The 13,395-nt window shown below is 38.2% G+C and overlaps 2 protein-coding genes across 4 annotated transcripts; one reads left to right on the top strand and one right to left on the bottom strand.

Moving 5' to 3' along the window:
* The first annotated feature begins 1,242 nt into the window (after positions 1-1,242).
* Positions 1,243-8,564, top strand: LOC122043253. Its single transcript, XM_042603785.1, has 8 exons — positions 1,243-1,540; positions 1,869-2,994; positions 3,795-5,133; positions 5,360-5,639; positions 6,607-6,714; positions 6,810-7,088; positions 7,375-7,518; positions 7,915-8,564. Exons 2-8 carry the CDS (start codon positions 1,920-1,922, stop codon positions 8,101-8,103), a joined length of 3,414 nt encoding a protein of 1,137 aa, XP_042459719.1. The 5' UTR covers positions 1,243-1,540; positions 1,869-1,919; the 3' UTR covers positions 8,104-8,564.
* A 114-nt stretch (positions 8,565-8,678) lies between these two features.
* On the bottom strand, positions 8,679-12,621 carry LOC122043254 (65-kDa microtubule-associated protein 6-like). 3 transcript variants are annotated; one of them, XM_042603786.1, is made up of 12 exons: positions 12,087-12,621; positions 11,794-11,997; positions 11,306-11,557; positions 10,920-11,135; positions 10,697-10,852; positions 10,459-10,624; positions 10,229-10,380; positions 9,934-10,021; positions 9,790-9,863; positions 9,634-9,708; positions 9,192-9,528; positions 8,679-8,840 (listed from the first exon to the last, which is right to left on the bottom strand). In XM_042603786.1, exons 1-11 carry the CDS (start codon positions 12,150-12,152, stop codon positions 9,199-9,201), a joined length of 1,779 nt encoding a protein of 592 aa, XP_042459720.1. In that variant the 5' UTR covers positions 12,153-12,621; the 3' UTR covers positions 8,679-8,840; positions 9,192-9,198. The 3 variants fall into 3 exon arrangements, 2 of the variants coding, with proteins under 2 accessions (XP_042459720.1, XP_042459721.1); XR_006129470.1 differs by having other exon boundaries at positions 9,192-9,708; positions 10,465-10,624; positions 12,087-12,618; XM_042603787.1 differs by having other exon boundaries at positions 8,679-9,528; positions 10,465-10,624; positions 12,087-12,619.
* Between the last annotated feature and the right edge of the window lie 774 nt (positions 12,622-13,395).

Raw genomic sequence — 13,395 nt, forward strand, 5'->3', positions numbered from 1 at the left:
ATATTCTGAAAAATTGTTAAGCTGATGACTCCACTTTTACTCAAATCAATTGAAGATAATAATTTTATGAGATTTAAAAATAATTTAATATCTAGGTTCCAAATATCTAATCAATTAAAAATAGCAAAAACTACTTGGATTATTTTATCCACGGCCTCCATTTAATGTCCCAAGCATTGAATAACCAAATGAGAATTTTATAGGAAAGAATCTATGAATGATGGTAAAAAGTGATTCGATCGCTTTCATTACTCCTGTTAACCCTGTCTCAAAGGAAGAAATCCATCAATATGAGTATGCTTGATGAATTATATTATTTAATGTAAATTAACTAAATAAAAAAATATTTTGTCTCGGTGAAAAAAAAGAGATTTATATTATCTAAGACATTGTTATCTAACTAGCGGTACAAATAAATTAAGTCATTTGTAAGTCACTCGTGAACGGTGGAAAAAAAAAATTTATATTATCAGCTTCTCTTCATACATTTGTTTACATTCTCAATGTATATGAATCAATGTAAACCAACAAAAATGTCAAGAAACTCTCAATGTGAGACTAAAGTCCCATGCATAATAGAATTTCTTTTCTTCCTGTTCTTCTCCATTCACACTTATTCAACATGAACTTAATTATTATTGACTTGTTGGTTTGTCGATCCAAACAAACTAATAATAATATATACTTTTAGAATATATAATATATAATATATTAATTTATTTAATCATAATAATAATAAATAAGCTAAGCTCGAATCCATAATTAAATATCAAACTCGTGCTGGAGCTCAAGTTGAATTCTACCAGCTCAAGCGAACTCGAGCTCGAGCTCAAATTGAACAAGTATAAATCTAATTAAACCGAGCTCGAGTTAAGCTCGGCTTATTTACCATCCTTTGTGCGTACGAGAGAGGTACAACGTAAAATTTTCTTATATATATTTTAGTTATGAGATTTGATATGCTTCACTCTTTGTGTCACGCCAAACACAGCGCTTAATTTTTTTATTTAATTTTTTTTAATGCTTAATATCATAATTCAATTTCTAAATCCAAAGTAAAATTTTATTGAAAATTTATTTGACAATCGAAATAAAAAAAAAAAAAAAAACTGCACTGGGTGAGCGCGCCCTGCGTATCATAGTCGTTTTAATTATTTATTTAAATTTATCCATGAAAACTGAAAATGTTCGATGCCAGCCGTAAATTAAGAGATACACACGAATAAATTAATAAATTTGTAATTTTATTGTTCCTTCCGTCGCCGGCTCCGACCGCCAGGGCTGATGTTGGATCGGTAATTACTTTTGAAGCCTCTAAGCGAATCGAGTCCAAATCCAAACCGAATCGAAATCCAGCCAGTTCGTCGTGGGTTCCGATGCCGTCCTTCCTCGGTCCTCCCTCCCTCTGCTTCCTCCGCTGTTGATGTCGCCGGATCCCGCTGCTGCGCCGCGCCGAGGGAAAGCCTGTCCTCCTCGCTGTGCTGTAGCCGTCTTAGGTCGCGGAGCTCCGCCCCATCCCTTCCCTTGGGTTGTTTGATCCGTGAGTCTCTCCATTCCTAACGCCCGATCCTCCCTCAAAGTCTACTCATTGTTGTCCTTCCGTTGGTCGTCGTTTTTGGCCCCGGCCTCGGAATGGGCCGGTAGGGTTTGTTCCTAGCTCCGATCCCGAGGTGGATTGGCCACCGGATTGCCGGTGTTTCTTCTCGGAAGCAAAATTTTGTTTTGACTGCTAGGGCTAGGGTTTCGCTTGGTATTGTTATTTAAATGTCATTCTTGGTGCAAAAGGTTCCTTTTTTTTTCGAAATGAAATCACGAGCGAGAAAGAGAAAAAATAAATTTACTTTCATCTCACCTCGTTTGATTTGCAGGCCTATTTGAGTTTCGTTTATAGCTACGTAGCGGCCTCTTCCCTTCGGGAGATGGTGGATTCGGTGGATGTGGTGTTGGAATTTCTGAGGAAGAATCGTTTTACGAATGCAGAGGCTGCTTTGAAGGGGGAGCTGAATGCACGGCCTGACTTGAATGGGTTCCTTCAAAAACATCTTTCCGTTGAAAAAGAGGAATCAGGAAGAATTGCTGGAGAAGTTGTTAGTGCGAGGCAGCTTAGCACAAACACACACAGCGTGGAGAGCTCTAAAGAGTGCATTGTTAAAGATATTGAAGTAGGAGGATCTGATAATGGATTCAAGAACAAGAAAGGTTTTACTTTCTGTCAGGATAGGGGCTGTGGCTCTGTAGATCTTTATCCTTTGAAATTTAATTCCCATAATAGCAATTCTGATTCAGTTTCTAAAGATACTGGTGTAATTATCAACAATTTTGCTGACCTCTTGATATCAGAAGGACCAAAGCATCACCATAGTACTTTTGTGCCCGAGAAGATAGATCGTGCTGTTGGTACTGATACCGATGTATCAGTAGAGCAGCGAAGTTCTTGTGCCAAGGACATAGATAGATGTGAACTTGAAGTGAAGCCTGAGATCAGCCAGCCTGGTAGCTGTAAGGACAAAAGTGCTTATTCTCGAGACCATTTTGTCAATGACCTTTGGGTGAAAAATGAAGACTCATTGAAGGGATGTTCTGTGAAGACAGTTTTTCCATTTTCTGTGGACATGGCCTCGTCCAGTTGTGGTGGTCTTTCCAGTGAAAAAAAGGAGTTAAATCATAAAGATAATGGCAATAATGTTATAGAATCAAGAAAAGAGCATCTAGGCGAGATCAATAATAGATCATACCTCTCAGGTAAGTCTCAAGAAAATGCTGAAACCAAAGGCTGCAAGAATTTTGATTTACTGGTTAATTGTGAGAATCACCGGGATGAACTACCTAGGTTGCCTCCTGTAAGACTTAAGTCTGAAGACAAGTTACTTAATACCCAATTGGAGGAAAAGGCTGATCAACATAGATCTGGAATGAAGTTATCCAATGCTGACAGTACTTTTATGATAGGATCCTTCCTTGATGTACCTGTTGGGCAGGAGGTCAACTCTTCAGGTATCTTGTAGCTGAGTGGTTAATGAGGGTTCAGTTATGGATTTTAACTGTTAAAATTAGTTCAGTAGATCAATATGATCCTGCAAAAAATAAGGGTACAATATATATCCACTTGCTTAGCCATAGATCATGACATGACCATTGCATTTTCGTTTTTGTGTTGACATATACGAAACTATTAATTCTCACCTTCATTCATTAAAATTGTTACCAGTGCTCTGAGTAATAGAAATTCTGGTGAGATGCTTGTTGATTATTGATAAGAACGAAATTAATCTTGTCATGCTGATTGCTGGCAGTACTTCCGTGGGCTCTTGTTTCATTTTAATTCTTAGGAGTGCGTGTACCTCAGCTATTTGCTTAAAGATTCATAAAGACATCTTTTTAGCCAATTGTCCAGCCTTCCAGGCATTCCATTATTAATCAGAAATTTGTGTGCTTTAGCCAAATTCAAGCATAATACTTATATCAAGTTTGGGAACTTCATAGATGATCCTGGCTCCAATTATATGTTGCACAACCTTTTCAAGCACTAAATTTGGCTTCTCGAGCAGCAAATGCCTTTCTACTGTGATATTTTCCTACATTGTTCACTCTTCACATCACGTCTATTGGTATTAAGCTGAAACACACACACGCGCACACACATATATATTGCTTGCTAGTACCTTTGTGTCATTGTCAATGCTGAAGGTCTATTCTTGGCCTATGTCCTGTGGTGTGCAGTTGATTTATACACATGCTCACATTCTTTTCTGCAACATAAGCCAATGTTTTAAAAAATGTGAGAATTAATACAGGTGGCAGGCGAACAATTGGAAGTAGTTGGCTTTCTGTAAGTCAAGGAATTGCAGAGGACACTTCTGATTTGGTATCCGGTTTTGCAACTATTGGTGATGAATCTAATGGCTATCCAAATGAGTATTGGGATTCTGATGAGTATGAAGATGATGATGATGTTGGCTACATGAGACAGCCAATTGAAGATGAATCCTGGTTTCTTGCGCATGAAATTGACTATCCAAGTGACAATGAGAAAGGAACACAACATGGGAGTGTGCCTGATCATCAGGACCAGGCGCCAAGAAACAATGAAGATGATGATCAGTCTTTTGCCGAGGAAGATTCCTATTTGTCAGGCGATCAGTATTTCTTAAGTAAGAATGTCGAACAAGTTGCTATGACAGAGGAATCATTGGGTCATAAGATGGCAGGGGTATTTGGGAGAACAAATGAGAATGATCTAATAGCTCAATATGATGGGCAGTTAATGGATGCTGAAGAACTAAGTTTGATGCATTCAGAACCTGTTTGGCAAGGTTTTGTCACACAAAATAATGAACTAATTATGTTAGGGGATGGCCAAAACCCAATTGAAGTTGGGCAAAGCCACAATGGTAATTCTGTTATACAAGATGATCAGCATAGTTCAATCAGGTCCATCGGTGTAGGTATTAATAGTGATGCTGCTGATATAGGCAGTGAAATTCGGGATAGCTTGATTGGAGGAAGCAGTGACGGGGACATAGAATTCTTTCCCGATCATGATCTTACAGGGTTTGGCAAAAGGCGTCCTCAATGTGGTATAACCAATAGAGATTTGAACAAGTCAAAGAAGGAACAGATAAGTGACAATAAACGAGATGGTTACATTTTGGCACATGAAAAGGATATAAGCCTGTCTGGAGTGAGTGCTGATGGTACCTTCTCTTTCCAGCATCAGAAAACTTCAAGCATGTTGGAGGTTGATTCTGAGAAAAGTCTAGGTTCAGGGAAACCTAGTGATGCAATTGTTAATACTTTTGACGAATGTGCAAATGGTATAATTTCAGAGGATCTGCTTGCTACTTGGAGGAAAAAAAGCAGTGATTCTTCTCCTCTTAGGGGCTCCAGAGATGAGAAAACTTCTGATGCTGTGAGGTCAAGGAACTCAAGTGCATCATCGGAGCCAGACTATGCTTATGATGAAACAGACAGTATCAGGAAAAGGCACTGTGAAGTAAATGAGATAAGGGAAGAAGATCCTGGAGCCATACTAGATGATGAAGTAGCTGCACTGCAGGAGCAACTAAGACAGATAAAGGCTCAGGAGGAGGAATTTGAGACTTTCTATCTTAAGATCGTTCATAGGAAAAACAGGCATGCTGATCGTCGACATTGTTTTTTGCAACATTCTTGCTGAATGATACTTGACTTTGGTTCATATTTGTTCCTCTTCCCTCACTTTTTTCACATTAATGATCCTCACTGTCTGCTTACAAAAACTCATGTTTTAGAGTTTCCATCTTTTTTTAGAAAAAATGGCCTTTTTCTTTTTCAGTTTTATGATCTAACTTTCAGTTTTGCCTGCTCATGTCACTTACAGAACTGGCTTTGAAGAGGACAAAAATTTTCACGTGGTTTTGAATTCTGTTATTGCTGGACGTTATCATGTAACTGAATACTTGGGCTCTGCTGCATTTAGCAAAGCTATTCAGGCACATGACTTACATACTGGTATGGATGTCTGTGTTAAAATTATCAAGAATAACAAAGATTTCTTTGATCAAAGCCTTGATGAAATCAAGCTTCTGAAATTTGTTAACAAGCATGATCCTGCCGACAAGTATCATATTCTACGTCTCTATGATTATTTCTATTATCGGGTGAGTGTATGCTTACATTTTGATCATCCATTTTTATTATTCCAATTCAATTTTTGTTGTTATATTCCTAATCCTGATTTTATATACAGAAGATAAGTTCAAAATAGTTCTATTATCTAGGAATGCTAGAATTGCTTGAAATAGAAATTTTTATAATAGCTTTCATTTACAGTACCATCACTATGAACTGAAGGTGGCTAGGGGAAGTTCAAAAATTTGAATAATGAATTTAGGATTAGTACTCTAAAATTAAGGTCCTTAAGGCCTTATTTATTTTTCTAGATGGATAGTCCTCTAGGAAATAAGATAACATATTGAATTTTTTTTTATTATATTACTCATAATAGTTTTATATCTCTGCATACATCAGGGCCCTATAAATTTCTCAATGGATAGGCTACCTGTTTGGCATTTGCAACACTCATGCATTTGCCTATAGGAGAAAAAGAAAATGAAGGAAAAAAAATACATAGAAGCAATACATGCCACACAGAATTTCTGTATGGGTCTAAGAGCAAGGATGAGAATATTCAGGTTCTACATGTGTGTGCATCTCATTGTGCTGTAAAGCTAAAGCATGTATATAGTTTACTAAATTTGAGAGGGCAACTTGGGATCTATCTTCAGCATGCACAAAACCAATGAGTTAAGCAACTTAAGCTTAGAATTTAAGTATGTTCATTATTTATTGTTTCTTGTTCTGCAAATCTTGGAAGGCATGATGCACTAACTGCTAAACTATTATTTCTGACAACAACAAACACACCTTTCCTCTCATCATTCAACTTCTAGTGAGAATTAGGAAGTTATTGCAATGGAATTAGCTCAAAATACATAGTTTCATGCATGAATTTTTGTTCGGTGTCTAAATTTTAGTTGATTTTTATCATTCATTTCTTTTTAGAATATTTTGGACTTTGATATTGTTATTTCCTTTTTGCTTTATTGATAATTTTGACCTGTGTAGGAACACTTGTTGATAGTTTGTGAACTTCTCAAAGCCAACTTATATGAATTTCACAAGTTCAATAGAGAATCTGGAGGCGAGGTTTATTTTACAATGCCTAGGCTGCAGGTCACATGCTCCACACTATTGCCCATGCTTATGATGTTACTTGTTATTTGTGTTTCTAGAAGTTTTACCTTATCATTTCCATGAATTTTTTACAGTCCATTACTATTCAATGCCTGGAGGCACTTCAGTTTTTGCATGGCCTTGGGCTTATTCATTGTGATTTGAAGCCTGAAAATATATTGGTAAAGAGCTACAGCAGATGTGAAGTTAAGGTCATTGATCTTGGAAGTAGCTGTTTTGAAACAGATCATTTATGTTCATACGTACAATCACGATCTTATCGTGCACCTGAGGTTATTCTAGGTCTCCCATATGATAAAAAGATAGACATATGGTCGCTTGGATGCATCTTGGCGGAACTTTGCACGGGAAATGTAAGTTTCATAACTCAGAAAATGATATACAACATTTATGTCTTTTATGCTGCATATTTGTCCAATTGATTCCAGTTCATGTGGATAAATCATATGGCCAAATGAGAGATGGTTTTTAGAGTCTTTTTTTTTTTTGCTTCCTCCTACTGTATTATTCTTTTTGAAGGATTATATTAACACATCTTGCTGTTTTTTAAAGGTGCATCAGTACATAACATCAATGTTCATTTACTTTGTCTCTGAATGATTCATCTTTTATGAACAATCTGAATTCCCACTTCTGCAGGTTCTCTTCCAAAATGACTCTCCTGCAACGTTGCTAGCACGCGTTATTGGAATCATCCATCCTATTGATCAAGGGATGCTTGCGAAGGGACATGATACATACAAATATTTTACAAAAAACCACATGTTATATGAGAGGAACCAGGTTTGAGCCTCTGATATCTAATCTATGTTAAAAACAAATTTCCAATCTTGCACCAGTCTTTCTATAAACTGGTAAACATGCATTTAAATCATCATAAAACTGAGATCATTTATATGATTGTACGGAAAGAATAAAGAATAAAGGATGGTCAATTTTTCATATGACACATGCTTTGCAGCATTTGAACATGCGCCATTGGAAAACTCCATATTCTTCTATTCTTGCCATTATTCATAAGCCTTTTACTATTTGTAACTCTGCATCAACATAAAATTAGAAGTTCTCTTTTTATGTTAATGTGAAGGTCGGTAGTAATGCTCTTTTTTTTTGAAGTTGAAAGCAATGGAAGAGAAGCATTCCTCTAATGTGTTGATTCTCAATTGCATTTTCTTTTAGGAAACGAACAAGCTAGAATATTTGATCCCAAAGAAAACATCGCTACGTCACCGTCTACCAATGGGCGATCAAGGCTTCATTGATTTTATTGCGTACCTCCTTGAAGTGAACCCAAAGAAGCGCCCGAATGCTTTAGATGCACTTAACCATCCATGGCTTTCTTATCCTTACGAACCAATATCATCTTGAGCCATCCATGGTGTTTGCTGCATTTATCAATCAGTCTTGGGGAAAGTTCTCGTCGTTATCATCCGGCACACATAAATGATATCATAGCAGACCGGTCACATGCAAAACATGAAGTTCACCTCAAGTCACACAGACAAGGTTAGCCTAGGTGACTTCAAGAGATCAAAATCACATTCCATATTTTTTCTTGGTGCCTAATTTTGTGTGAGATTAGGATCTGACTGCTCTTCATGGTGGAGTCTTGTTGTAATCTTACTAGCTTCTTTTATTATTATTGTGTTGGAAGTCAAAGAGTGTGTACTTGAGATGCACTCTGTGATGCCATTTTCGTCCAGCTCCTGTTGTATATTATGTGATTATCATCCAGGCCTATCAAATTTTGGCCGTTTAAAAGTTTTAGCTACATTCTGCAAACATTTTGTTCAATGATTTGCTGTAGAATCTGGGCACTTTTTCGACTTGGTTCTTGCTTTAGCTCGCTTTTTCTTTGATCTTCTTCTACTTGTTTGCTGGGCCTTATAAGTCCCCAGAGAGTTGTGGGATAGAGATATCTAAATCTCCGATGATTCGAATCATGACAGATGCACCACGCAACTTCTATTCCAGATAACTGATGTTACAGAGGATTAGAACATCTAATTAATGAGTTTGTTTACAGAAAATTGATTGAACGAATAAACTTTCAGGATTCTTGTCATTGCATGCGTGTTTAGCATTTGATCTTGCCGTCGAACTTCCTGAAACCAAACAAAAATGCAGAAAAATGATTTCTGAATTATGGCACACACCTGATCCATTGCTACCAATCTGTATGCCTTTGTGAAGAAGCTTTGGCTTGGCATTCAAAATAGTTATGAAGATTATAGTTTATGTTTATAAACTCATCTGAATATGATAGAACAATTGTATAAAGCTTCTTAAAGCTTGAAGTGTAGTGCAGTGCAAAGGACACCTGAAAGAACCACTAAGCCATTTCCTTTATCTACTAACTCTTCTTAACACACTAATGCTCTTAGATCAGACTTATATTCCTGCAAATTATGATGGAAATCGATGTACTTGCATTTCGATTATTGAATGGAACAAACCTGAGAGTTAAGTGAGGGGTGGAGACTCAGGTTCAGAACTTGTAATGGACTTGAACAAAGATAGTGTATCCTCCCCTGACATTGGACCAAAGTTCAACGATGTGCCGGACAGATGCCGCATCTCCTTGAAGTACATACCAGAACCACGAGAACGGGATCGGTGTATGAGTAACTCGGGGCTTGCATTGCCGGCAACGGTGGCCCACCGTGGAGTAGGAGTCATGGAGCCATTTTCATTTGGCTTCCTTCTGAAATTGTTGTTCCTAATTGAACTCAATTTAGACACATAAACTGCTTCCTTCCCTGTGGGGAACAGATTTCGCAGTTTCCTTTGCTCCTGTTAAGAACACCAGCAATAGCAAGTGAAAAATAAAAAAAGATTTTGAAGCAAAAATATGGAAGAGGGATGCTTGACAAGAAATCAAGAATAATGTATATATACTCGATATCGCCTTTTCAATTCTTCCTTCTGTAGCCTTAACAATTTGTACTCTTCCAATATAGACACCAACGAAACCTGTAACAATTAAAAGCAAAACCAAAAGATAAACCACCAGATGCCACATTAGTTCCAGATAAAGAATCAAAATCCTCTTACCCCATCATACAAGAAAGGCATCCGTCTTTCTATCTCCCACACGAATATTTTGTTCATTAATTTGTCGACCATATCTGCAACAAAAACTAAGTGATTCAATCAAAAGACTAAGTGAAACAATAAAGCAGGCCAACCAGGCTGTACCTGAGATTTTATTGACAGCAGCTCGTGCTTTCTCCGCTCGTTTTAGATTCAAGTGGAAACCTCTTCCGGCAATGTACTTGTTTGGATCCTGAATCCAGAAGAAGCAAAGTCAGTTAGTCGATCATTAAGTAACTTAAACACGGTCGATCGATGAGCAAAGTAGAGAATTATGACATTGTTGTATGAATCCATTTGAATGATTCTTCAATGCATGCAGTCCAAAATCTAAGGAGAGTGTAAAGCTAGATTTTACAATCTAATTCTAACTTAGCAATAGAAATGATAATTATTCTACCTGATCATAATCTTCAAGCCAACTCTCTTCATCACATGCCGCGAGCCATTTGTTTACTCCATCCATGATTTCTTTCCTGATAACAGTTTCTTCTTTGGCTTTTGAAATTTGCATTTCGATGTTAGCAAGAAGTTCAGATGAACTCGGAACACCTGGAAACCGATAAGAATCACAACAAGTGACTTGATGCCATATGTTCTTCATTACATGGTTTCAAATGTGTGTGATACATTTACCCGAATCGATCGCTGCGTTGACGTTCTCTGGAGCTGTGCTCGTATCAGGTTCAATGTGTGCAGTTCTGCATATCTCCTCTAGTTCTGCCCTTTTAATCAGAACAAGTTCTCTTATTCTAGTCTCTTTAAGGCTTATCAGCCTCTCAACTTCAGCCTCCAACTGTTAAGAACAATACTCTGGTAAACTGGTTTTCCTTCAAAATTTAGTCAGTAAAGCTTCAACAAATCTAACCTTCTCAATTGTGCCAAGAGAGTAGCCACCTGAGCACCCAATGTCATGTTCAGGTGATCCCAGAATCTGCACTATTTCTCCATAGTATTTTCGTTCTTCGTCCGGTGTCTCCATCATGTTCCACAGATCCATCAGTGATCTCGCTGCTTGCGATAACTACAAATCATAAATGCTGTGTCAAAATTTTATCATTGAGAATTAGACTTTGTAGGTTATCATCAACCTTATCTTTTCGTATCTTCTTCTCGGTTTCTAGCTTCAGGATGGCTTGGGATAGTCCCTCGAGTGTTGAATCACTAATGTTTGTCGAATGTTTTCCACCATTATCGTGCAAGCTAGGGTGCACTGAATCGACTGTCTTTCGAAAGTCCTCTTCGAGCAGACCACATAAAGAGTAAATCTCATTTACAAACTCCAAAACTTTCTGAAGGCGATCAGACTGAAGAAGGAGAGTTTTTTTTAGTCAGACCAACATACAAATTCCAAAAACTTATTCCCCTAGCTTTCAAAGAAGTATGAAATCAATGGCAAAGTAACAAAAATGAAAATTTAGATGAAGAAATTATAGTTTTCTTCTGACATCCTTCAACCAGGTAGAGTAATCCATACCTTATCCTTCTGGAGACCCTTTAACTGTAACTGATACTCGGTGAGTTTTCGAATCGACAAGTCATCTTGTTCGATCTCAACAGCATTAGTTGGAGGATGATGGCAAGTGGTTCCTTCAATCTCAGCTTTAATCTTCTCAATCTGCGATTGCACATCGGTGAATTGTCTCGATCGTTCCGCTCTTATTTCGCGTAGAACTTCCAAAAGAGGGGTAACTGAAGCAAGCTGCTCCTTCAATGACAACTTCTCCATCTACACAACAGGGAACTGCTATGAATTCTAACTGATACAATCACCATAAAGTGCAAAATTGCAAAATAAACATGTTCTTAAACCAACAGCTGAAGTTTTTTCAAAATGGTAGATAGATCTCTAATATCTAGTATGTAGATTGAATCCTCAAATTGCATTTGCAGTTGAATCAAACAGTGAATGATACCATTTGTATGACGATTATTAAATGGGAGAAAGCAAGGAAGATTACGTACCTTTCGGTGGAGAGTGCGTTCATCAAGAACAGAGACAAGAGAAGCAACCTCTGCTTCTTTGGCCGCCACTGAGTGATGAAGGTGAGCCCTCTCTCTGCTGGCTTCTTCGATTTTCTTCTGGTATATCTGCCTGCACTCGCTCTCCAATTCCAACACCATGCGGTCCATGTCTTCCTTGCTTTCCCCAATCTCTGTCCATATTTGCTGTTCCAACAAATCGGCATGAACGATGAAGAACCAGGGAAACCCTAGATTTACAATCTTTTCCAACGACAAGGTAGAAGAGAATGAACCTTAAGCTCTCCGAAGAAATCATCAAAGCCGGTCGTAATCTCCGCCTCCAACCCTAAACTCGCCATCTCTTCTTCCCTTCTCCGCCCCTCAATCCGTCGAACTCGCCGCTTGAGCAGAAAGGAACGACTTTTCCGCTTTCCTTCGCCCGCAAGACGGGATTTTTGCCTCTTCTTCTTGCTTTCCAAGCTTGTTTGTTAGTAATGTCTGAACAGGAAATGGAATTTGGCGGCTTCACGAGCAGGCAACGCCAAATCGAACATCAAGAGAAAGCGACGGCGCTTGTGCGCACTAATCGACCAGGGACGACAAAGGAAGAAACAGAAACTAGAAAAGATTGAACTGAGATCGATCCCTGGAGGCAGAAAGAGCGGGTCTTTATAGCCGCCGCCGGCTGCCTGTTCATCGTAGTTTATGGCACTTCTGTTGGTCAAATTCTGAACAGGAGCCGGCAGCAGTGCGGATGTTGTTGTCGACGAAGGACGGCGCACTGATTTCTGTTGTTTATTATTTTTTCGTAGTTGTTTCGTCCTCGATCCAAAATATTCTTTTTTACGTGAATGAATTGAAGATTATGCAGTCGCACGAGTTCTTGTTTGCTCCAGCCTTCGTTCATGGCGACGGTGACAGTTCTTATCACTTCAGAATCAAACAATAAAATCGAAAAAAAAAACACACAAACAATTAAAGTAGTTTGATTTTAATTTTAATCCGCTTTCAATGATTGGAATGTTCCACAACTTCCGGCCAATGCGATCAATATGACATCGCAACCTCTAGCGGTGGTGGTGGAGCTTTCACGTCACCGGCGGCCATCGGAAAGCGGCCCGTTGTTAATTCTCTTCTTTGCGTCTGTTCAGTGGGCTCCGACCGTTGGTTGGCGAGTAATAATCTCCACGTCAACAGCAGCGGAAGAAAGAAGGAATCGACCCTGCAGCTGTACGTTCTTATTTCTTTAAAAGCAGTCCTGGTATATGGTGTCGTGGTAGAATATTTAAATTTTTTTTCAGGTATCCGTGATTTGAACCCCAACTACAATATATTTATAGAAATTTTTCCTCCAAATGAGAGGTGTAATCAAAGGATGCTGGATTTCTGGGTTGGCCGTCACTTCTCGATTTATCTTGGTGGCCGATGAAAAACTTCCGTAAGATCAGACCGGTCACTCTAGGTTCGATATTACCTAACTTCGTTAAAAGCAGAAAAAAAACAGAAAAAGAAAAAAAATATTAGATTAGATTGATCGATTCAAACGATTAGTATAAATTCAACAAATTTTGGTTTGTTCAGATGATAAAATTGTTTCTCATA

The sequence above is a fragment of the Zingiber officinale genome, chromosome 2A (assembly GCF_018446385.1).
Source record: "Zingiber officinale cultivar Zhangliang chromosome 2A, Zo_v1.1, whole genome shotgun sequence".
NCBI classification, from domain to species: Eukaryota; Viridiplantae; Streptophyta; class Magnoliopsida; order Zingiberales; family Zingiberaceae; genus Zingiber; species Zingiber officinale.

Excerpts from the sequence above, each read along its gene's own strand:
- LOC122043253 (XM_042603785.1), top strand. The coding sequence starts at position 1,920 with ATGGTGGATTCGGTGGATGTGGTGTTGGAATTTCTGAGGAAGAATCGT. Across the intron at positions 2,995-3,794 it reads GCAGGAGGTCAACTCTTCAG|GTGGCAGGCGAACAATTGGA; the intron begins GTATCTTGTAGC and ends GAATTAATACAG. Across the intron at positions 5,134-5,359 it reads ATCGTTCATAGGAAAAACAG|AACTGGCTTTGAAGAGGACA; the intron begins GCATGCTGATCG and ends TGTCACTTACAG.
- LOC122043254 (XM_042603786.1), bottom strand. The coding sequence starts at position 12,152 with ATGGCGAGTTTAGGGTTGGAGGCGGAGATTACGACCGGCTTTGATGAT. Across the intron at positions 11,558-11,793 it reads AACGCACTCTCCACCGAAAG|ATGGAGAAGTTGTCATTGAA; the intron begins GTACGTAATCTT and ends CCTGTTGTGTAG. Across the intron at positions 9,529-9,633 it reads AATTGAAAAGGCGATATCGA|GAGCAAAGGAAACTGCGAAA; the intron begins GTATATATACAT and ends TGTTCTTAACAG.